The 24,312-nt window shown below is 42.1% G+C and overlaps 1 protein-coding gene across 6 annotated transcripts in view; it reads left to right on the forward strand.

Annotated features, from left to right (window-relative positions):
* MAGI1 (membrane associated guanylate kinase, WW and PDZ domain containing 1) overlaps nucleotides 1-24,312 on the forward strand; it is a 709,255-nt gene that overhangs the window by 559,800 nt on the left and 125,143 nt on the right. For all 6 annotated transcript variants that reach the window (XM_036738388.1, XM_036738389.1, XM_036738391.1 and 3 more), the window contains exon 4: nucleotides 18,510-18,716. In XM_036738388.1, the coding sequence (XP_036594283.1) occupies nucleotides 18,510-18,716 (207 nt within the window). The remainder of the gene's footprint in view (nucleotides 1-18,509; nucleotides 18,717-24,312) is intronic.

Here is a 24,312-nt window from a genome sequence, read left to right on the forward strand (position 1 = left end):
TTACTTATCTCTCCCGCTGTAGAATGCATACTCCCTGAGGGCAGGGAGAGTTTTTTTTTTGTTTTATATCACTAGAACTTAGCACATAATAATATGTAATTCAATAAATGTCCCCTTATGTCCTGCTTATTTCTGAATGCTCACTCCCAGAAAGAAGGGCTATTCTCACTCCTCAATTTTGTGTTGTATCCAGAGCACTGAGAGGCCACATGACCCTAATGGTCTTGAGGAAGGCTTGTCTCAGGGTCAGGAAGACCTGGGTTCAAGTCTTATCCTCTGACACATGCTGCTTGTGTGACCCTGGACAAGTCACTAACCCCTCAGGGCCCCAGACATCTCTTTAACCCTAGAATTCACTGAGCCCTGCAGACTTCCATTGGTGGAAGAAGCTTCTTCATTGAGAGCCAGAAGTGACTCTCTCCTTGGTGTTTCTTGTGGACAATAAAATAATATGAAGCCCAAGAGAGTCCCAGCACCTCTCCAGGTGTCAGGCTTCTAGAATGTGACAGGGCCTTAGCATCATTTCTTTCTTTCTTTTTTTAAATAGGGGACAAAATGAAGATGCAGAGAGTTTGGGAGAGTGGACTGAAGTCCTGCAGAATTGGGACTCCCACTGCCAGTTTCCTAAGTCCCCATCTCATATCCTATACTGAACAATCCCATGCTTTTCTCCACTTTCTCCAAGAGCTGGAGTCGGGCAGTTTCTTTCCTTGCAGTCTCTTCCAGGGCCAGAGCTCACCAGTTCTCACAAGGGCCCCCAACAGATCAAGGCCACCCTGTATTTTTCCCTGCAGGCTGACCCCATCCTGTGAGGCATTGGGGTGATGTGTGAATAGATAGGTTTTCTGCTTCGCCCTTTGGCCAATTAACAAAACCAGATTACATCATTGCCATGGAAAGATTTCAGGAAACTTCCAATAATGCTCTGTGTGTTGGTTTCTACTCCTTTGTAATGAGCAATCAGAGAACTGGTGCTGGAAGGAATTGTAGATGTCATCTGGTCCAGCCCTAGCATCTATAAAATGATACCTAGGTCTCTTCTGGCCTAATGTCCTATGGTTCTGGGGATTCAGGAACTGGGGCTTTAGGTGATTCTGTGAGCCCTTTCTATATCCTACAGATGAGGAAACTGAAGCTCAGAGTGGTTCAATGACTTGCCCAAGATCACACATCTAGTCATTAACAGAGTTTGCATTGGACCAAGCTCCATCCACTGATTCCAATACACTTCTCTTTGCACTGTATCACAATGCCAGTTTCTCCTTTGAGTGCTCTCAAATCAGCTGAACCATGCGTGGCCTCTCTTGATCTCCTGATTCTTCTTCATTCTCTCCTGCTGAGAGCAGGCAGGCTGCTGGGTCTCTTAGTGCTGGAGCAGGGGAGCGGGAGGGAGGGAGTTTTCTAGGGATGAGGCCATGGGGCCAGTTCAAAGCTGGTCTGTTTTACAAATGACTGTGGGATAGATTTGACTGATTATGTAGACCTTGCATTTGAAAGCCCTTCCTCTCTCAATGGAGGAGCCCAGCCTGCATGGTGTTTCTGATGGGAATCATGACAGACCTACATTATTTAAGAGTGAGTTATTCAATGATGAGTTTTTTTTTTTTTCTGAAAGGGCTGGGCTATATCCCTCCCAACTAAGGCTGCACTTTGATGGAAACAGAGACAAAGAAGAAAGGTGAATAGTATCTGGTAGGGGAGTCCGCATCTTTCATCACAGAAAACCTAGCCAGCTGTCCCCCATTCTGTTACCAAGACATTTGGAGACATGCTCCTTGGCAGACCCTGGTTACCCACTTGATGCGATAAGCCCTACTGGCAAGACCAAGGGGACTAAAGACCTTGTTGGTATGCATCAATAATGAAACAGCCAGCTGGCAAATATCACTCAACCTGCTTATGCCTTCCTCACATGAATGTGTATGTCTGGGTAAGATTCTACGAAGTGATTTCTCATACATAGGTTTTAGAAACAACCATCCTTAAATTTTATCATATACCTAAAGGCATATGACCCATCCCTCCCATCCCCCATTCCCCACCCCCACTCCTGACTGAAATTTCGTCAGTGTAGGGGACTTCTAGTATGGAATACTCCTCTCTCTGTGGGGAGTGGTAACTTAGCTGTATCCCATAAAACTGCCTGGGGCAATGAGAAGTAGAGGGACTTGCCTGGGGTCATATACTAATAAAAGCCAGAGGCACAATTTGTACTCAGGTGTCTTTGTGAGTGGGGGTTGTTTCATTACTGGCATCTGTCTCTCCAGCACCAATCACAGTGTCTATCCCAGACTATGTGCTTAAATATTTATGAATTGTTGATTAATTCCAGACTTCGTAACTGGCCCTTTCACCAGCAGGCCACATTGTGCCATCATTAGTGGCACGTAAACCCACCTAGCCATTGTCCTCTCAGAAGTTACAAACTGAGACAGATGACCAAGACAAAGACACCAAGGAAATGAAACTAAGTGCTGAACAGAGACAGAAGTGAGTTATTCAGAAGATGTGCAAGCACACCATTTAGAATCATTTCTTAGCATCATAGACTTAAAGCTGAAGAGAACTTCTGAGATCATTGAATCCAGGGGTTCTTAACCTTGTTAATGTCCCAGACCCCTGGAGCAATCTGGTGAAGCCTAGGGACCCCTTCTCAAAATAGTGTTTTTAATGCATAAAATAAAATGCATAGGTCTACAAAGTCAAGTCAAAAAGTATTCATTAAGCTCCTTCAGTATGCCAGACACTGTGCTAAGCACTGGGGAATCTTAAGAAAGGAAAAACAAAACAAGCAAACAAACAAGAAAAAAAACCCAGTCCCCCTTCTCAAGGAGCTCACATTCTAATGGGAGAGGCAACATGTAACCAATTATGTGAAACAAAATATGTACAGAATAAAATGGAGATAATCTCAGAGGGAAGGCATTAAGATTAAGAGGATTTAGAAAGACTTCTTGCACAAAGTGGAACCTTAGCTGAGACAATTATATTGAAGCAAAGGAAACCCATTATATTGGAATACAGTTATCAAAATATTTTTTTAAATAGTTCATGGATCGCCATTGGAACGTCTGATCTAATCCATTTTACAGTTGAAACAACAGTTCCATGGCCACCCAATTTGAGGGGCAAAACCAAGATTTGAAACCAGATCCTCTCATTCCAAATCCAACACTTTTTCAGTGAAATGTTGGTGAGCAAAGAGAGAATCATGGGACTTGGGCTGGAGATTTAGGGTGGAGAGTAAGAGAGATGCAGTGATGGTTTAGATCCAAAGCAATTCATCAAGTTGACTGGTTGGGGGTGCAACTGCTGTGAGTCAGGTTATTACAAAAAAAAATGGCCATGCAATATTGGCAGTTTTGAGTGCACATCTGGAGTCTGATATAAAAGGGAAACAGATTCTTCCATCCCCTGGCTAGATATTCTTGGTGACCCTAGCCAGCTTGATCTCAGAGCTCACAGGAAGAGACCAGCACAAGAAGGATTTCTGATATTTTCTTGACTGTTATAGTCTATTGGTCTTAAAATCTGACAGCTCCATTGGTAAGTTATTCTACCATGCTATTAGAAACATCAAGGAACAAGGAATGAAAAGTAAATGCTTATCCCAGAAAGATCCTTTCTCGGTATTTTTATCTTTTCCAGGTATCAGTTGATATAATGAATCTTGTATGGTGGCTTCTGTACAGATTGATAGGGTAGCTCTTCAAAAAGCAACTTTTTAATATTGATTAATATTGAGTCACAGGTCCTGGGTTCAAATTGCACTTTGACAAATCCCTTACCCTTCCTCAGTTTTGTCATTTATAAAATGTGTATGGGGGGGAGTTGGATTCATTGGACTTCAGTCCCTTCCAATTCTAAATCTGATCCTGTAATCCTGAGAATAAATACAAATAAAAACAAAGTCATTGAATTCGAGGGAGAGCATTAGAAGTCAGGAACCCTTATCCAGTACCTGTCTATTACATCAGGAGCATGAGGGTCAAATACATTCACTTTTAAGCACAGCCAGTTCAAATCAGAAGTAGAACTTGAACCCAGATCTTTCCAATTCAGAATATTAAGATTGATACTGTATCAGTTTCTAGTGATTCTATTTACACTTAATTGCTTAAGTCATGGTTCTTTATCTCTGAACTTAGTTCAGAGTTCAGGGTCCTTTAATAGATTACATTTAAAAATCCAGCTTTCCTGCCTCAAGGAATTTAACTGACCTGGGAGAATGTGTATGACCAGAAAAGAGTTTGGCCCTAATAGCTTTACTCCACCAAGCTTTCCTTCAAGGATGTTTGGTTTGCTGTCCAAAAATCTGGGCTGCTATCTCATACCTAGACTCAAACAAAGAGTACTTCTTAGTCTCATGCAAAAAGAAAGAAAGTTGTTGCTAGCCCCCATTACCAAATTTCCAGCCAGTTGTGTTGCTCCCTGAGCCTCAGCTCTGTAACCAATCCTGTTGCCTTTAAGCCCATCTTGGATCTGTTCTTTGTTCTGTACCCTCCAAAACCTATATAAGGGGAACAGCCCATTTGCTCAAGGTCTTTGCCATTAATAGAGGCAAGCCATTGATCCATTTATTGAAAGTAGCAAGCCCCTGCTAATAAATGTTATCTTGTGTGGAGACCTGTCTCAGTTTACCCTTTTGTTAAAATTCAATCATGACAAAAGCCAACCATTTTATTTCATTTGTGTTTTTGTATCCCCCGGCTGTCTAATTCAGTGCCTGTCATAGAGGATAGCTTCATAGATATTGGTGGAGTTGACACTGACATTGGATGAGCCTTGTCTAGTTATCCCTCCCCACCAGAATATCACAACATTTGATTTTCCCTTTTTGTCTTCACTAGACTTTCACTGTCTCACTAACCAGTCGGTCTCCTCTATTGCTGGCCAGTTAGGAGCATGGAGATCAGATTCCCCAGCCTCTTGTGATGAGCACATCAATATGGGCCAAGATGGAAGCATCAGGGTAGGAATTTAGCCTTGAACCCTCCAACCTGCTTCCTCTTCCCTTCTGACTTTCCTAGTCAGAGAGGAAGGTGAGATTGTCCCATTTCCTTCAGCACAGGGCTTTCCCATTTGTTCAAAGACAGATTATTAGAGTGCTTTAGTTTAATTGTTTGCGTTTAGTTTTATAGACTTACAATCATAGCCATATGGTGAGGGAGATACAAAAAAACCATGAGGGAGTCTCCTAACAGTGGTTAAATAGGAGGCCTTGGATGCTGCCCACATTGTGCCCTGTTCAGGCTTGTGTTCTGGAGCTGTCATAGCTCAGAGCCCTGGGTTTGCCTGGCCATGGGAAGCAGATCTTCCTCTGATCATCCTTGCTGGCCGGGAAGCAGGCATTGGGAGAGAGACATGAAAGATGTGCCCCTTCTGCACCAATGACCCTGCCTAAGAAACTCGATGAACAGTGGAGTTGGAAAATAGCCCCACTATTATCCAATTTCTCTTACAAATAAATGCTAACCATTAATGTTAAGCTCAGATAAATTCCTAGGGGAGGGATAAGCCCTGAAAGCCCTGTTTTATTTCTTATAAATGACTGAAAAAAGCATTCAAGTTATTGATTTTTTTTGTTAGCAAGCGTTTATTAAGTGCTTACTATGTGCCTGGCACTGTGTTAAGAACTGAGGACACATACAACAACAACAAATATCCAGACATGGACGATGCCATCAAAGGGCTCACCAACAGTAATGTTACACATAAGATCTAGACAAAAAAAAAAAAAGCCAACCAAATCGTACAAACTCTAAGAGATGCCAAACCCAAGGTAGCCCATGAGAAGCGAAGGAAGAGCCCAATGTTCTGCAGCCATTGTGAGATGGAAGTCACTCTTCAGGCAGGCCATGGATGGACATGGATCCTCAGCTGCCCCACCAGTGAAGGCCAGAAGGGGGTGTTTTCTCATCCTCATAGCTCTTATTGTACGTGGGAGGGAATCTCAGAAGGAATGCACTAGCATTGAGGGGCACCTGGGGGAAAGGCCGCCTGCAGAAAATGGGATTCCAGTCTAGACTTGAAGGAAACCATGGAAACCAGGAGACAGAGGTGAGGGGCAAGAGCATTTCAGGCATGGGGGATGGTCAGAAAGAATGACGCAGTGTTGTCTGCAAGAAACATCAAGGATGACAAGTCATTGTATTGTATTTAGAAGGGAGTAAAAATGTAGATGGACTGGAAAGGGAGGGGGGAGGGGGCAGGTTGTAAAGATTTGATCCTGGAGGCCATAGGGAGACCCTGGGTTTTACTGAGTAGGGATTGGAAGATCACTTTGGTAGATGGGGTGGCGAAGGGACTGGAATCAAGAGAGTAGAGATTGAGAGACCAATCAAAGAAAGAAATCTTTTTCCATGTGGCTCAGACCCCCAGTGTTTTCTCCTTGTAGCCCCAAAGTCATTTCAGCAATGGCTACTTAGCTGCCTGTGTACTTAGACATCCCCAGGCAGTTGCTGATCCAAGTGTGGTGGCAGCTAGGGGATTCCCCCTAATGGTGGCCAGGTATAGAGCTGGAGTCAGGAAGTCCTGAATAGAAATCCCCTATTGGATACTCACTTGGCATGTGGCCATGACCGGTTTGCCTTTAGAACTTCCTGTCGCTTACCTGGAAAATGGGCATAAAGATACATGCAGTTCCCTGCCTCTGCAAGGCTGTTGTGAGGCTCAAATGAGCGAACGTTTGCAAAGTCCATTGAAGTCCTGAAGCCCTCTACGCATAGCCGCTGTTATTATTTATGAAACCGTTTCTTTTTCTATCTTGCTGGTAAATTGTGTAGTAGAACGGGATCTAATCTTTCTAAGCCTCAGTTTTCTCATCTGGGAACATAGGTAGCCCCTCCCTGCCTCATGGGGTTGTAGAGTTGCTGGGTGGAAAAGGATACAAAATTAAAAAGCTCTATTAGTATGCTTAGTCCATCATTGAAGAGGGTGCTCAGGCTAGGGCTAGGCCCCAGTCTTGTAACTCCTTTGCTATAGGGATCTCCCAGGTGAGGAAAATCCCTCTCCCAATGCATGTTGCTGCCTTCTTTCACTTTATAGGAATAGAAAGTTGCCCAGAGGTCTAAGACTGACTTACCTTGGGTCACATAGCCAGGGTGGGTCAGAAGTAGGATTTGAAAGCAGATCTTCCTGACCTCAAGGCTAGCTCTTTGCCCACTCTGAGACATCTAAAAGGGAAACATTCTAATTACCATTCCCCTGTCTCTGTTAGAAATCAGGTCCTGTCCTTTCCACCCAGCAAGGACCCATACTGCACCATCATGAGATGAAATAAAGATGGTGGTTTTTCCTTCCTTTTGCATATAGCGCCCCCCGCCCCCTCCAGGAACCACTGATCACTCAGTCTGAGGCTTGTCTTTTGTTTTAGCTTGTTTTGGTGCAAATTAATTCTCACATACTGTCCTGGGACGCATCCTTCCGCTCCGCTCCTTACAAGCATCACATACCAAGGGAGCCAGTCAGCTCGTCCAAAAACTCTTCTTGAAGTCTTAAGATTTTATAGCTTAAAATTACACTTTACAAGATTTTTGGGACACCAAGTAACATATGGCCAACTTTCAGGGAGCATTTTGGAGGGGATATTTAGGGAGGGAAGGAATTTAGAGAATTTACAAAAAAGTTTGGCTGGAGGAAGAAAATGAGCTGAGAAAGTGAATTTCAGAAATTAAAAAGGAAAACATGCCTGGACTTTTAAACTCACTGATTATGAGCCCAAAGGAGCCTTAGAGGCCATCAAATCCTGCTGCCTCATCTTATAGAGGATACTAGGGCCCATAGACGGTAAGTGACTTGTCCACAGTCCTAACACAAATAAGCATCTGTGGCAGGATTCTGAATTCAGGGCTTCCCAATGTCAAGTCCAGAACCCTATCCACTAAGCCACCGAGCTGCCTCTCAAATTCACTTTGGTTCAATTTAATTTTTGTAGTTCAGACTTGGGATTTTGTGATTTCATCTGTTTGAGGAGCTCCCAGTGTGGAAGCTCTGTCCACAAATGCAGATTGTCAACTCTGCTATAACATATAGTCTTAGGCTGCGGCCTGAGGTACCAAGAGGTTACCAACTTAGCCAGCCTTTTGTGTATCAGAAACAGGATTTGAAGTTTGGTCTTCCTGACTCAGAGGCTAGCTTCTCTCTCCTATTTCATGCTGCCTTTTTTAATTAGAATATTAGAAATAGAGATTTATGGGACAAAAACTTTGAGGAAAGGTTATGTTAGGTCTGTGGGGTTTTGTTTTCCTTTTTTTTTCAAGTTGGATGAAGAACTTTATTTCCTTGTCTTGGGGCAGTTCCTTTATGGGATGGGAAGGCTAGTGATCAAAGGAGGGCCAAGCTTTTTATTCTGCTGGACCTTTAAGGCCCAAAGGTGGGTGGGAATTCTACTCCAATCAGTTTAGGTCAATCCAACAAGCATTTTGTGTGAGAAGTGTTGAGCAGAGAAGTACAAAATCTTAGAGAGTACTGAGTGGGGAGGCAGATAACACAGATTCAAGGAAAGGAAGAGGGAACAAGGGAATAAATATTTGTTAAGTGCCTACTACGTGCCAGGCACTGTGCTAAGTACTTCACAAATGTATCTCATTTGATCCTCACAACAACCCTGGGAGGTAGATGCTGTCATTCTCCCCGTTTTCCAGTTGGGGAAACCAAGGCAGCCAGAGGCTGTGATCTGCCCATTGTCTGAGGTCGGATTCAAACTTGGGTCTTGCTGAACCTAGGCCATGTGCTCTATCCACTGAATCCCCTACCTGCCTCAACTTTATTTACACAGATAAGTAAAGATCAGATTGACACCAAGTAAGTGCAAAGTGATTGAAGTGCGGGACCAAGCATTTATTATCTAACCTGCATATAGCATTGCCATTTTCAGGGTGGAGATCGCCCCACCTTTAAAAAATATATATAGAAAGGGGAAGGAAAATATTTTTTACATCCTCAGAAAAGGCCTCTTTTCGGATAATATAGAAAAGCAAATGTATGTTCTTTAATTTTCACAAGTTTTCTCTCTCCTTCTTTTAACCAGATCATGAATCCCACTACTTCCAAAGGGCCACCATTGGTGTCCACTTCCAAAGGGTTGCCCTTGGTGTTCACTGCTGTCTTTGTTACTTATCACTGGTCTCAGTCACTCATCTGTTTGGTCTTAATGTACTCCATGAAAGCTTTTCTATATGGGAAACACCAGTACAGGATTTTATTAAACTTATTCTTCTCAACAAAGCCAATCCAGCAAGCATTTATTAGGTGTTCAGGATGACTAGCCCTTCTGGTGTGAGGACTGCTGAGCCCTTTTCAGGGCTGCTCATCCATCTTTGGTGTCTCCCTGATTCCCCCAACTCTCACCTGTGGCTTTAAGAATCTGAAGCATGCACAGTGGCCACACCACAGTAAACCATCTGGGCAGATGGGCTAAACCAGGTTTAGGTTTCTGACAGACCTCAAACTGTTGGTGGGTTAGGGGGATTTCTGTCCCAAGCATGTGAAAACTTGCCCTGGCAGATGGAACAATATGTTTCAATAGCTGTGAAGGCAGCTGAAGGAGGGCTTAGAGCTTGGTTAATCATCGAAGATTCCACCAAGGTCATCTACTGTATCCCAGGCCATCGCCAGTCATCCTGACTTTTGTCCTGCCACTGGACTTCGATGACTCTGGAAAAAGAGAGTAAGGCTGACTGTTTTGTCCAGCTCTGCCTCACTTAAATCCATTTCATGCACAAGTGAAGACATTACCCATGACCTCATTGGTTCTCTTCAAAAAAGGACACACAATAATTAGGTGCCTCCCAGCTATTTGGCATCAGGATACAAAGTCAAAATTAAAACAATCCTTCTCCTCAAGGAATTTATATTCTACTTACTGGTTGACCCAGATGTAATACGCCCCATGTAATTAATTACGACATTATTTTATCTGATTAATCTTGAAAATGGGCATAATAGCACATATTTTATAGGGTTATTGTGAGGCCAAGTGAGATAATCCACTCAAACACCATAAATATTAGTTATTGTTAATGTTATTGTCTCCTTTTCTTGACTTTATCTAAGGATACTAATTTCTTGTACCTCAAGGGATTGATGGTTCCCATCAATATTCTTCGCCAGTTCATTGGATAGCAATTTCAGCTGTCCTGCAGGCTGAATAACTTGTGAATTAAGCTAAGCAAATAGCATAATAATGCTATTTTGTACTTAACCCCCTTCAGAGGGAAATGATTATATTCAGGTTCAATATGGACCTGCTTCAGGCTACCAAACCATATAATGGATCTCTTTGCTAGAATGCACTTTCTCACTAGGGCTGTATAAACACTGTCACGATTTTGATAGTTTCATTGAATGTTGTTATTCTTTTGAATTAAATTCTTTGGATCAAACTTTCATGTGGGAGTAAGTCAGGAGATTTCTGGCCAATTAGCCAGTGAAATGAATTAATCAGAGATCCCAACCGTGACCCAATTTGGGTCCCAGAAATCAGCATGTCTTTTCATGAATAGGGTAATCAGGTATAAAATCATACACTACAGATTCAAATCTAGCTGAGACCATCCTGAAGCCCAGGACACTCATTGCCACAGTTTTTAGACCTTTTGCAAGGAGCTCAAATTAATTTCCTATGTCACAATTTGCTGGTAGTGGTATTATTAGCCCCCTTTCCTATTAAATATATGATTTGGGGATAAATGGAAGACAGGGATATAGTGTGCTGACTTCCATCTTTTCTGATGTCCCTGCTTCATCCTGAAGAGGTTTAAAAAATGATGATGGTAGGGAACCATAGGTTTCTAGGGTTGCTCAAGACCCCAAAATACCTACACACTGGGTCCCGTGGAAAGAATTCGGCTCAAGCCTTCTCAGCCAAGGGAAAAAACAAAGTTTATTAGGGATTCACTACAATGGGTTGTCTTAAGAAATCCCACCCTTTGTGACGCCTGTTTTCACAAGCGAGCCAGATTCAATCTACTGACCTAGATTGAATCTGAGCGCCTTCATACCGGCAAGGTGGAGATTATATACACAAAGATTGTGGGAGGGATTGAGGGGTGGTCTGGGGTGACTAGAGGAAGGGTTTAGGGGGGTCTTGAGGAGGAGTCTAAGGAGGATCTTGATGGGACCCAGATGAGGTCAGACTCCAGGAACCAAGAGAATGGGATTAAGGGTGGGAAGTAGCTGGACGACAAAAGGCAACATCTCTAGATAGAGATTTGGGCCTAATGATAATGTAAGGCATATGGCCTTAGGGGAAGGCCAGATCTAGTTGGAAGATTCAAGGAGAGTTCAAGGGGTCTCCCAGAGACTGTGCCCTCATCAGTCCAACACTATTTACCACCACTCCTGAATGCTATCTTCTTTGGGGGTCTTTTGGATCTCCTTTCACCTGTGTAAGTGCGGCTTCTCAGACTCCAGGTCAATAGTACACTACGTAACCAAAAAAGCTTCCAGGAATAAGGGGATGAGAATCCTATTGTGTTCTGCACTAGTCATACCTCATCTGCAGCATTGTGTTTGGTTCTGGGTTTCACACTTGAGAGATCGCGTGGATAAACTGGAGAAAAAGGCATTCAGAATGCTGAAGAACCTTGAACCCTTCCTTGATAATAAGGCTCATGGAAGGAACTGGGATGTTTAGCCTTAACAATAACAATGACAACCATGACAACAACCAACATTTATCCAGAGCTTACTCTATGCCAGGCGCTGTGCTAAGCACTTTACGAACCATCGTTTCATTTGGAGAGGAGACCAGAATAGTTGTCTGGGATGGGATAGCCATCTTCAGGTATTTGATGGGCTGTCATATGCAGGAGGAATAGACTTTGTCTGTTTGGTCCCAGAGGACAGATGCAGAAGCCATGAGTAGAAGGTGCAAAGGGGCCAATTTAGGCTTAATGTCAAAAAAAATCTTCCTAACAATGAAAGCTGTCCAGAAGCGAATGGGCTGCCTGGAGAGTTGGCTACTCTCCTTTCCTTCCAGGTCTTCAGACAGCAACCGGATAATTATAGCTGGCATTTGTGTAGCACTGTTTTTAAGGTTTGCAGAGGCCCTTACAAGTATTGCATTTTATCCCCACAACAACCTTGTGAGGCAGGTACTACTATTAGCCCCACTTTACAGATGAGGTTAGGGAGGCTGAAGGGGCTTGGGTGGACTTGCCACAGGTCACACAGCTAGTAAGAGTTTGAAGCTGGATTTTGAGCTCAGGTATTCCTGACTCCAAGTGCCCCATCTACTGTACCACCTAGTTGCCATCTCCCAGATGACCTAGGTGGATGATTCTTATTGGGGATGTTATACATTGTAGGGCTTCCTTTTGTGTAGGTGTTGGGCTAGAATCTAGACCAATGGTTGCTGGGGTCCCTTAGAACCCCAGAAGTCTGTGATACTATTCTGATGCACCTCTAGGCTAGGATAAATTCTCAGGTAAAATATGAACTCCTCTCTTTGGCATTGCAAACCCTTTGCTACCTGGCACCATCTAATCTTTCCAGACTCATCAGACTTTATACTCCCCTTCTGGCCCTCCACAGAAGGACAGACAAGCTGTCTTTTTGTTTACACACACACACACACACACACACACACACACACACACACACACGTGTCCTACAGATCTCAAGGTCAGTGATAGACACCCCTAACTTTTTGTCATAGAATCACATCATCTTAGAATCTTCATGGACCTCTGATACTACTTTGTTCGAGGGACACCTAATAGACATCGCCTTTACAATATTACTGACGTGATCTTTGAATTTTTGCTTAGGGATTTCTGTGAGGGAGGGGCGGCGGGGGGGAGCACCATTTCTCAGTGCCATCCATTCCATTTTTGGATAACTCAAATTGTTAGGAGAGCATGTAGCCCCACAAGCTGAAGAATGTATTTTCCAAGTCTATTTCTTTCCTTTTTATTCTGTATTCATTGTTCTCTGCATAAAGCATCTTCTTTTTTAATGATCAAGCCAGTTTATTCTATCTCCTATAATTTCTAAAATGTTTCCACCACTCCGTAATTGTTATGTACAGAACCCTCCATTAACTTTGGCTTTTTATGTATCTTTAAAGCACACACATTTAAATCACTGATCCATTTAGAATTTTGTGCTGTATGGATTGAGATGTGGATATAATCTCATTTTTCTCCATGCTTCAAAATAGAATGACAATGATGAGAGACTCAGATGATCTGAGCACCTTCAAAGGTGTTTTCTCAACCGCTACTCAAAAAAGGTTGGCAGCTAGGTAGCCCAGTAGATAGAGCACCGGGCCTGGAGTCAGGAAGACTCATCTTCCTGGGTGCAAATCTGGCCTCAGACACTTACTAGCTGGGTGACCCTGGGCAAGTCATTTAGCCCTCTTTGCCTCAGTTTCCTCATCTGTAAAATAAACGAGAAAAGGAAATGGCAAATCACTCCAGTATCTCCCAAGGAAAAATAAAAACCCAAATGGGGTCACAAAGAGTCAGACATGACTGAAAAAAAATGACTCAACAGAAACATCACAAGGAGAGTAGTCAGCAATTTATTGATTTGCCTCAATGATGAATTCATCTTTCAAATGGTGGAGGAATCATCGTTTTGGAACTGTTCCTCTCAACAGAAACTAGTTGCTGAGGTTGAGAATGGTGGGGATCTTGGGAGGAAGTTCTCACTGCCTCCTAGAATTACTGACAGACCTTTCCATTTATGAATTATTAGTCTCAACTCTTGTGTCCTATTAACTTTCACTTCAAAGCCAATACTGAGGCCTACAAATGTTGTGCAGACTAGCCAATGCGATATACTTGTTCTGGAAACATACATTAATAATTACATGAGGAAATCTATTGATAGTTTAAAGAAATTGTGTGGTTTGCCAAGTTGAAGTCCTAATTAGTTGGAATGTCTGTGAATCCAAGCACATGCCTGCCTGATTTTTATTTAAGGCTTAGGAGTCTTCTCCCACAGTCCATGGTGCTGGTGCATCTTGGGCTCCTAATCCCTTGACTGTGGTGGTCGCATTCCTCACAGCTACAGGAAAAGAGGAAGAGTTTGAAAAGTCCAATGAACAAGAGGGAGCATAGAGCATAGATTAGGTTCTTAGATTTCTAAAGGAACCTTAGACATCATTGAATCCATTCCCCTAATTTTCCATATGAGTGAACTGAGGCTTGGACAAAATAAGTGACTCGCCTGGGGTCAAACATCTCTGAGGCAGGATTCAAACTCAGGTCTCTCTGACTCCCAAGTCCGGCCCCCAGTCTTCAGTGACACTGGGAACAATATGAAAAAGCACATGGATCGGAGCTAGGTGCAAGACTTACGGGAGACTGAAGACAAGTTGAAGAGAATGAATAATGTCAGGAATCATGGTTGTGATCTTGAAGTAAGGCTGTTGGATTGACCTTAGATGTGAGAGGTCAAAGAGTGATTATGTACATTGCATGTGCACAAAAAAGGAGGTTTTAAGCTTTGGAACCTTAAGCCTGTACCAGGAATTTTGGGACACCCCATATAATGCATAGGATGTGCCATCCTGCTTGGCCCCTCAATATCCATATGCTACCTAGTCATGATTCCAGTTTGGTTTTGATCGTGTTGTATTAGCCTCATGGCTGAGAAGTGATTGGCTAATTCATACTTTAAAATGTGCTCGTTGAATTGGAAAGAATAGATGCCTATTGATTGGGAAGTGACTAAACAAATTGTGGTAAATGAATGTATGGAATAGCACCACACCCAAAGAAATGATGGCAATGAGGAGGACTGTGAGCTGATGGCAAATGAGGTTTAAAAGAACCAGGAGAAAACGACAGCATTGAAAATAAAAGAACATCATGCATGACCAAATCAAAGCTGACCCTCCCAATTAGAATACTAAGATTGTCTTCAAAGTAACAGTGAGAAATGGCATCTCCTTTCCTAATCTATAGAGTTGGGTGACTCTGGGTATGGAACACTGCATACACTGTCAGACCTTGTTGATGTGGTGTTGAGTTTGGCTCGGTGGCTGCGGTTTTTCCTTCTTTCTACTTTACTTTTTGTTGCAAAGGAGGGCTCACCAGGTGAGGTTGGGCAGGGGAAGGCGTGTATTCTGGATTGAAGGGAATGTGTGAACAAAAGATATGAATAAAAATTAACAATTTAAAAAAATAAGAGGAACTTAGAACCCCAGCCCTGAAGGACAAAGTCCTCGTTCTCATCAGCCAGCAATAGCTAATGTCCAGAAAGTGGGAAGAGGTTATCGAATTTACTTTTAGTGTTTCAGTGAAAATGATTCTGTGGTTGGAGTCTAACCTGGGCCTCATGAAGGCTAATCATTTTTTTTTAAGTCAACGATTTGTCTTAAAGTCACCAGGTTTCCCAAAATGTGTTTAAATTTAGCATTTTCAAGCAAGAAAAGTAGCACCCCAGATCGCCAACCTTCCGATTCATCCGTGCTTGGCGCACATACATGAATACACCACATACAGAGGATGATGGTCCTAGTCACACAGTAGTGGACTTTAGTATGAAGAGGGATTATAATAGTAAGCCTTTATATAGCACTTATGATGAGCACTTGTTACAGTGCTAAGAGATTTACATTTCTTATCTCCTTTCATCCTAACAACCACCCTGGGAGGTAAGTGTTAGCACTATTTTTACAAATAAAGAAACTGAGGCAGACAGAGGCCAAGTGATTTCCTCAGGGTCACACAGCTAGAAAGTGTCTGAGGTAGGATTTGAACTCAGGTCTTCCTGACTCCAAACTTAGCGCTCTCTCTGCTATACCACCAGCTGCCCATTTCACCTTTACTTTTTCCCCTGTGCCTAATGCACTTCACCTAACATTTTGCATGTTGTAGCCTTAAAAAAAAGAGTATATATGTGTGTCTATGTCTGTGTATATACACATGCATATATATGTATATATACACACATACATGTACATATATACACACAGATACATACATGTACAAATATATATGTGTGTGTATGTGTGTGTATATGTGTATTTTGTTGTGGTTATTCAGTCTTTTCAGTTGTGTCTGATTCTCCAGGACCCCATTTTGGGTTTTCTTGGCAGAGATACTGGAGTGGTTTGCCGTTTGCTTCTCCAGCTCATTTTACAGATGAAGAAATTGAGGCAAACTAGGTTAAGTGAGTTGTCCAGGGTCACACAGCTACTAAGTGTCTGAGGCCTGAGCTGAACTCATGAAGATAAATCTTCCTGGTTGTGTGCGTATGTGTATATATATACATGAGCACATATACATGTTTGTTCTCTTTTTATGTGGATATATAAATTGAGAAGTGTAGGATCAATTCAGCAAACATTTATTTAACGTATTCTCTCAGAACACATTTAATAAATATTTGCTGAATTGATCTTAGACCTCTCCATTTATCTTTGAAAGCTAACATTAATAGGTCCGTGTTTTTGCCAAATCAGGTATTTGTTGAGCAACATTAAAATGCCTAATCATGAAACATTCACTTACTAATATCTTCACCTATAAAGACATAATTGGTTAGAAGTAAATTCAGCTGCCCTCTCTTTGCCACGCATAGTCCCTAGTGATATGTGCCTAGCTCTTCTTTGTTTCAAGATTAACAAGAACCTCACAATTTATTTAAGTAATTAGGCATAATAGAAGGAGTCAGGAGGGCATGGGTTCAGGTCCCACATCTGACAATAGCAGCAAGATCCTGGTTAGGAAGCTTACTCTTTCTGTGTTCCAATGTCATCTCCTACAGAATGGATTCACAGTCATCCAATGGCATCACCTGCAAAAAACAGTAGTCCTGATTCATAGTTATTGTGGGGAGCAAATGAAGCATTTTGCTAAATTCAAAGCACTTTATAGATGCTAGCTATTCTTATCAGGACAAGTGAGTATGTCTCTTCTCAAGGCTCTAGGCCATCCTCTCCATCTCTTCCTGGCACAGAACATACCTACCTGCCATAGAATGGCATATGGGTAGAAGAGATTTCTCACTGGGAGCTCCCTCCATCAGTGAAATCATAGGGTCTGTTGTAGTCATTGTCTTCACCATCATCATCATCGTCATCATCATCACCAACACCAACACCATTTTTGTTATTATTATGAAGATCAAGGGTCTTAACCCACGAGCCGCTGATGCCCAAGAAGTCTGTGAATAGATTTCATGGGGTCTGTAAACTGGGACACACCTTTATTTTGATATCATAATTTCTTTTGTAATTCCGTGTGTTACATTTTATGCACCCAACTCCTTATCCTGAGAAAGGTTCCATAGGCTTCACTAGACTCCCAACCAGCTCCATGATACACAAATTGTTAAGAGTCCCAATGGAGAAGAGATTAGGCAATGCTCTGGGCATCTTCTGAGAGACAAATGTAGAGGATGTATAATTGTTTGTAATCGCTGCTTTTGTTAAACCAAAAGGGAATCACAAATATTATAGGACCCACAGGATCATGGGTTAAAACTAGAAGGGAACAAAGAGATCATTTCTTTTCCACTCTCTTTTTTACGTATGAGGAAACCGAGACCCCAAGAAGTAAACTGACTAGCCCAAATTCAAATGAGGGAGTGAGTGGCAAAGCCTGGATTCAAACTCATGTCCTGTGACTCACTACACAAGTCCATTACAAAGTCCTTACACTGGACTATCCTGATTAGGATTTGTTGAATGGATCTACCCCTTTTTTTCTGCCTCCCCCCCCCTTTTTTTTACAGCCAAGTCTCAATTAGTATGAATCATGAATTCTGGAAAATGATCACATGGCTCAAATTCTCACTGCTCATATTCTGAAAATGAACAGCGTTTTGATTCTATCCGTGACACTTCAACACCTATGTCCGTGTTTGCTGTAACTTATGGCCTACTGTGACACGCGGTATTTAAAAATGGCCGCTCCAAGAGGCACCATGGCCAGCACACAAGGATTTCCTTTGAAGCCTTGGCAAGTGGCATTCCTCTCCTAACTGACCCGGAAGCCAAGGCTACTGCTCCATTAAATAAGTGCCACGTGGCATATCCCCTTTTCCTTTGAAGGAATGTTTCCCATAAAGAAAGATTACTTTTTAAAAAATGCTGTAGCCCCTCGTTGTGATTCTCTATTGATAGAGAAGGTCAGTGCAGCCTTTCAGGCCCCCTTGGAGTGGGAGCGACACTGAGTTTTTTCTATTCCTTGGGACTCCCTCCAAATGGACTGTACACTGTGTTGGTGCATACATGTAAAAGGTGACTAATTAAAATTCAAATGTAATGAGATGAAGTTGAGAGTTCCAGCCTGGCTGCCTTTGTTTTAGTCCCTGCATGCTGCCTGAACCTAAACAATGCAGCTCTCATCCCGCCTTCTGAATTCAACATGTCTAGCTGAAGAGGAAAGACATCTTTTTCTAATCCATCCCAGAAAAGAAATACAGGCTGTTTGAGTTTTCCAGCTTAATTTCTTTATGTTCAGATGGGGTTGAAAGTGAAGTCTTGCCTTTTTTTTTTTTTTTGGTTAATTCTCACTGAAACATGCAAATGTGTCTCTATCACCTAGGTAACTATTATGGGACACCCAAGCCTCCCAGCCAACCCGTCAGCGGGAAAGTGATTCCCCCTGATGCTTTGCACAACCTTCAAACGGGCTCGAAGCAGTCAACCCCGAAACGCACCAAGTCCTACAATGATATGCAAAATGCTGGCATAGTACATGCGGAAAATGACGACGAGGATGACGTCCCTGAAATGAACAGTAGCTTGACAGGTAAAGGGGAGAGCTCTTTTGGGAAGGGAGGTGGCGGTCAGGGAGTGGGGCAGGAGAAGCTTGTCTCTTTCTTTCTTGGCCCTTCCCAGTAGGGATCTGGCAGGGATACCAGAGTTCTCAGTCTAACCACATCATTTTGTTTTTCACAGGCCTTTTTATTCAGTTTCTGTCCTATCTAGCATTTTTTTTTTAAAGAAGCCTGAAAAAAAATGTGTTGCAGAAGGAGGGTATTGAATGACCTTCATCACCTCTCTTTTCTTTAAAAACGCTACCCATGGGTTATCATTATCATTGTTATTATTTTTATTATTATTATTAATCAATGTCATCATCATCATTATTATTATTATTTGTCTCAAGGCTCTCCACAATGCCAGTAGTCTCTTCTGGAAAGAATGATAGCATTCATTTGACAGCTTAATATCAAATTCCACTTTATTGACAAGAACATCTTATCTTTTGAAGCAAACCACCATAAATGAAGATGGATTATGAGGAAAAACTAGAATGGCATATTGGCTCTTAAGTTTTCACCATGCTTAAATATTTTTTCAATATTTTTAACAGTAGTCATTATCCCATCTGTCAACATACGAGGCAGCCGTCTGTCATGGCGGTTGGCTTCGTAATACGACTGTGCTCCCATTATTTCTGCCATTACGTGCTCGGCAGCCCCTCCCCCCAAAGGAACATATTAGAGCATTAAATAGATTTTGTTTTGCCACAAGAGATATTTGAGGATTGGAGGAAACTGTGGGGTAGGTGAGAATGTATCATTACAAACCACAGGCTAATAATATGGACATCTGTGTGATGTTTTTCATGTTTGTCAACTAAATTTCCTGATGATGATACCAGTTTGAGTTGGCAAGAGTCAACAATACTCAGAAGGTATCTGGCATCTTTTTTTATGCTTTTGTACTGAGATGAGTTGAATGGTTTTAAACCATTGCTCCATTGGTAGAACCCCTAAACTTTAGGATAAAGAAAACTTCCTTAGATGGACCTTGTTCTGTCAGTCAATGTGAGCCCTCCTTTCACTGGTGAAGATGGCAAGTCATTTGCTATTTCTTATCCCATGCATTTCTTGTCCATATCCTTCGATCATTCCACTGTAAAGGCAGGGGAGTGAAGAGCTTGGGAGGAAGTCTATGAAACCTGCCAAAGGCATTCCTCTCAGATGCAATGGGTGGAAGAAGCAAATTTAGGCTTGGCGCATAGAAGACTTTCTAGAGTTTGTTGTTTAAAACTAGAAGGGGCTTCTGCAGGAGGTCACAGGTCCCCTGTCACTCGAGGTCTTCAAACAAAGAATGAATTGACCAACTGTTCACTTTATATTATGTAGAGGGAATTCTTATTTGGGTACATTTGGCCTGGGGTCAGCTAGGTGGTACAGTGGAAAGAGCATAGAGTCTTCCTGACTTAGGAAGATGGGTTCAAATCCAGCCTCAGATACTTACTAGCTGTATAAGGTGAGTCGTTTAGCCATGTTTGCCTCAGTTTCCTCATCTATAAAAAGTGATCTGGAGAAGGAAATGGTATACCACTCCAGTATTTTTGCCAAAAAAAAACCCCCAAAAAACCCAAATGGAGTCATGAATAGTCAGACACGACTGAAAAACTACCGAACAGGAAAACATTTGGCCTGCCTGGCCTTTGAGATATTGGCCACCTCTGAGATTCTGTGACTGACCAGTTCTTTGAACATTCTGTGGCTCCAGGAGCAGTCCTTGGGCCTCCTGCCTGTCATCCCTCACTCATGCTCTATGACTGGCCCACATCCTCTTGTTCATGCTCAGGTCATGTCTTGATGATATCTTTGATACCACTTCTTACCTGCAAGAGAATAGGTTGCACCCTATCCCCACATACCAGGTTCCTTTCCATTGGCTTTACTCACTGTCCCTATGCCTTTCCAAACCAGAACAATGCTTCCTGACTACCACCTCCCTCATGTGCTGTCTTTGTTAGAATGGAAGCTCTTTGTGGACAGGGAAGGGCTTGACTTCTATTTGTATAGCCAATGACTGACATGTAGTGAGCAATTAACAAGTGCTTTTTCTTTCATTCATTCATTCATTCAGTCATTCATTCATTCATTCCTCGTCCAACACAGCTTCCTTGAGGATGAAAGACGATATAGCATAGCAGATAGGGAACTTGGCTTGGGGTCACGGAGTTTGGAGTTCTAATCCTGATTCAAACTGGCTCTGTATCTATGGGAAAGTCATTTATCTTTTATGTGCCTCAGTTTCCTCAGTTGTGAAATGATGGGTTAGACTCAGTGGCTTGCTGATACTTTCTAGCTCAATATGTCTGTGTTCTTATAATTTATGATCCCACAGCACTGAAAAAATTTTGGCAAGCAGCATGCCATAGCAGATAGAGACCTGGGCTTGGAATCAAGTCCTGCTCCTGTCACCTACTGGGTTATGACTCTGGAAAGTCATTTCACCTCTCAATGACCCAGGCAACTCTCTGAGCCCAGAAGCTGCAGAACAAGTGGCAATCTACATTGCCAACATGGGAATTGTCTTGCTGAGAGTGCCCCTCACCAATGAAATCACAAATGTGTACCCAAAACACCCAAAACGTCTCCTGTCCTGTTAACTATTTATTTGTTGTTTGTTAAACCACTTTTGTTTATATTTTCTCTGTTGCTTAATTAGCATCACCCACCTCTCTTCTTGAAGAAAAATATTCATGATAATACAAACTGGAGTGTTCTAACCAAGTGAAATGCTAATCGATTGGCTGATTGACCTACAAGCCTATCGCAGCCTGCATTTCTCCACACAGAGATATGTCTCCAATGTGTCTCCACTATGCTTTTGCATCTCTCCAGAATACTTTGGCTTGGAAGTAGCACATCTTTTCATCATGGTCTGTTTACCCTCATCTTGATGACTGTGAGATGAAATGACCAAATGCCCCCCAAAGCGACCTTTTTTTTTCCCTGGGGACACAAATGAAACCAGCTTAGCTAAATCTTTCATTCCCCTTTCTGAGAAAAACCTGTTGGTCATCCTGCCGGGTCTTCAATTGTCATTCATAGTAAGACTGCCCCTCTAGATAGGATTCATCCATGCCAGTAGAGGCCATTGAAGGATTTCTGTGATTAGTTTCATATTTATTAGATGATCTGATAGCTATGTGACTCTTGGCCTATTACTCCTTTCAACTGCTATCACCATAGAATAGGAAGGAGATCTTTTTTGATCTATCGCTAAACACATTGTCTGGCACATAGTAGGTGCTTTATGAAAACTTATTGACTTGATTTGATTTTTCATGGGTCCCTGTGGCCAGCCTTCCAAGGATGCCCCACTCTCTGGAATTAGCTTGGCTCAGGTAGCAGCTTGAGCTGGTCATTAGCACCGTATTCAAAATTAATCCAGCATAAAAGGTCTTGGGCTCCATGGGCGGAGTCCCTAGGTGCTATAGTCGCCTCCCTGCCTCAGCAGAGTCCCTGAAGTAGGAGTTCATTAACAGAGTGGGGCCATTCATTTATGTGCAACATATTCCCTGTCCTACCTTAGCCTTTATCATCATTTTGTTTGATACTCTTTTTTTCATGGAACCAATTAATGAGAAGCAGCATGTTCCATTTAAAGAGTTGGACGTGGCTGACAAATGTCTAAACAACAACATATTCCCGTATTTCTATTGCTCAGGTATCTTCATTCCCTTCCTATATGGAATACTGAATAAACAGCCCTCAAACTCAGGGGTGCATCTGGGAATGCCAACAATCTGTCACCACCTGGCATCAAACAGAATGCCTGTAGAATGATTAGTGCTACACAACTGATGGTATGTGGGTGTGATTAAGCTCTTCTATAGACATCGCATTCATTGCCAGATGCATTGGGGGGAGTTACATGTAGAAACCATGTTTTTCCTCATGTGAAGGCATCATGATCATCGTGGCAGCTCTATTTTCCAGTCTTTCTTTCTGCTACCACTCAAGGCAATAAAATACCTAAAGAATGGATAGAACTATAGGAAAGGAGCAGCACACCAACCAAAACTTTAAGTTGTAATTGTTTGAAGCATCTACCAAACACAAGGTGCTGTGTGAAGCATCAGCAATACAGATAGATGCTATTACCCAGCTCTAAAGAGATGATAATCAGATGTCAAAGAAAAGACCCATGAGCTCAGTAATGCAGAAGAAAATGGGTTTCTTTCAGGCCCCTATGGAGTCCAAAGCCACCTGAAGATCCCCAGAGGAGAAGAGGCCATATGTAGTAATGCTACAGTTAGCTGATATAGTGGATAGAGGGCTGTACTTGGAGTCATGAAGACCTGAGTTCAAATCTCTCCTTGGACACTTAGAGGCATTTCATAAATACGTGTTTAATTAAACCTAATGAAAAGTATTTTCAGCAGAGATGTGTGCGGATTTCTGGCTCATTATGTCTGTAGATTTTGGTACTGTAATAAAAAAGATACTAACAATTTCATGGGAAGTCTTTTTCTGGGAAAATAATGGAATTCCCAATTCATTGGTAATTTGAATAATATGGATCTAATATATGAGAGGCAGAGACTTCAGTTTTTAGCTTTCTGTTTTCATTAGGAGAAGGGGATTGATTAGGGCTTTATCTGACCTCAAAGGAAGCATTCAAGGTGCTTTTTAAAATATTTGATTATTTAAAAGTAATTCAATTATTGAAAAGATTTTCCATAGGAAATTAAAATCATCTCTGATGTAGCTATCATCTCTGTCTGAGTATTCTACTTCTTAAAACCCTCCTGGGGAAAAAACAAGGAATAGTCTCCTGAGTTTTAATTGGTAAGTGAGATTTTAAAAACAGAGCTGAATTGTATTCCCCTTCATTTTGTTTTTCTCTACTCTAGTATTTTGTAGCAAACTAAAACCCTTTTTGATACCTTTAATCCCCCTGGGGATGTGAAAATAGATACAGTTTCATGATTAACAGTTAGAATTGTGATTATCTGATAATTCATCATACCAGTCTCCTCGGTAGTTCTTGTCCTTTTTTAATACTTTTTATATGGAGTGTCAATCAACAGATCATCTCTCACTTCATCTCTATCCATGCTGAACAATTAGTTAGAATCAACATATTTCCATCCTTAGTCTATAGCCCATTAGCTTCTATTTTCCTCATCTATTGTGTCTCGAAGCACTTTTCGATAGCCTTCTGTGCATTTCCTCTGTGATATACACTGGAGAAGGATGCAGGGGCCCTCTCTTTTGATCCTTGGTCATCTGTCAGAAAATTAGTCCTTTGTAGCAAAAGGTACAAATTGGAGTCAGTGTGTGGCACATGGTAGGTAGAGAGTGGACCTTGAAGCTAGGAAGGCTTGGATTTTGAGCCCTGCCTCTGATGCATGCTGGCTCTGTGATCCAAACAAGACATTTGACCTCTCCAAGACTGTAAGTTGCAAAGAAGGTGCTGACCTCCATGGGGGTGGACATAATTTTCTCATGTGGGAGTTCCCAACGCCAGTCAAATTACTGCTGTATTCCTTATCCCTATCCTAAGGTTACCTAGGAACTGGGTGGAGGGAGAAGAGGAGAAATAGATAATAAAGGTCTTTTCTTTTTTAATTCATGCACTGCTTG

Source organism: Trichosurus vulpecula, chromosome 9, assembly GCF_011100635.1.
Source record: "Trichosurus vulpecula isolate mTriVul1 chromosome 9, mTriVul1.pri, whole genome shotgun sequence".
Taxonomy (NCBI): Eukaryota; Metazoa; Chordata; class Mammalia; order Diprotodontia; family Phalangeridae; genus Trichosurus; species Trichosurus vulpecula.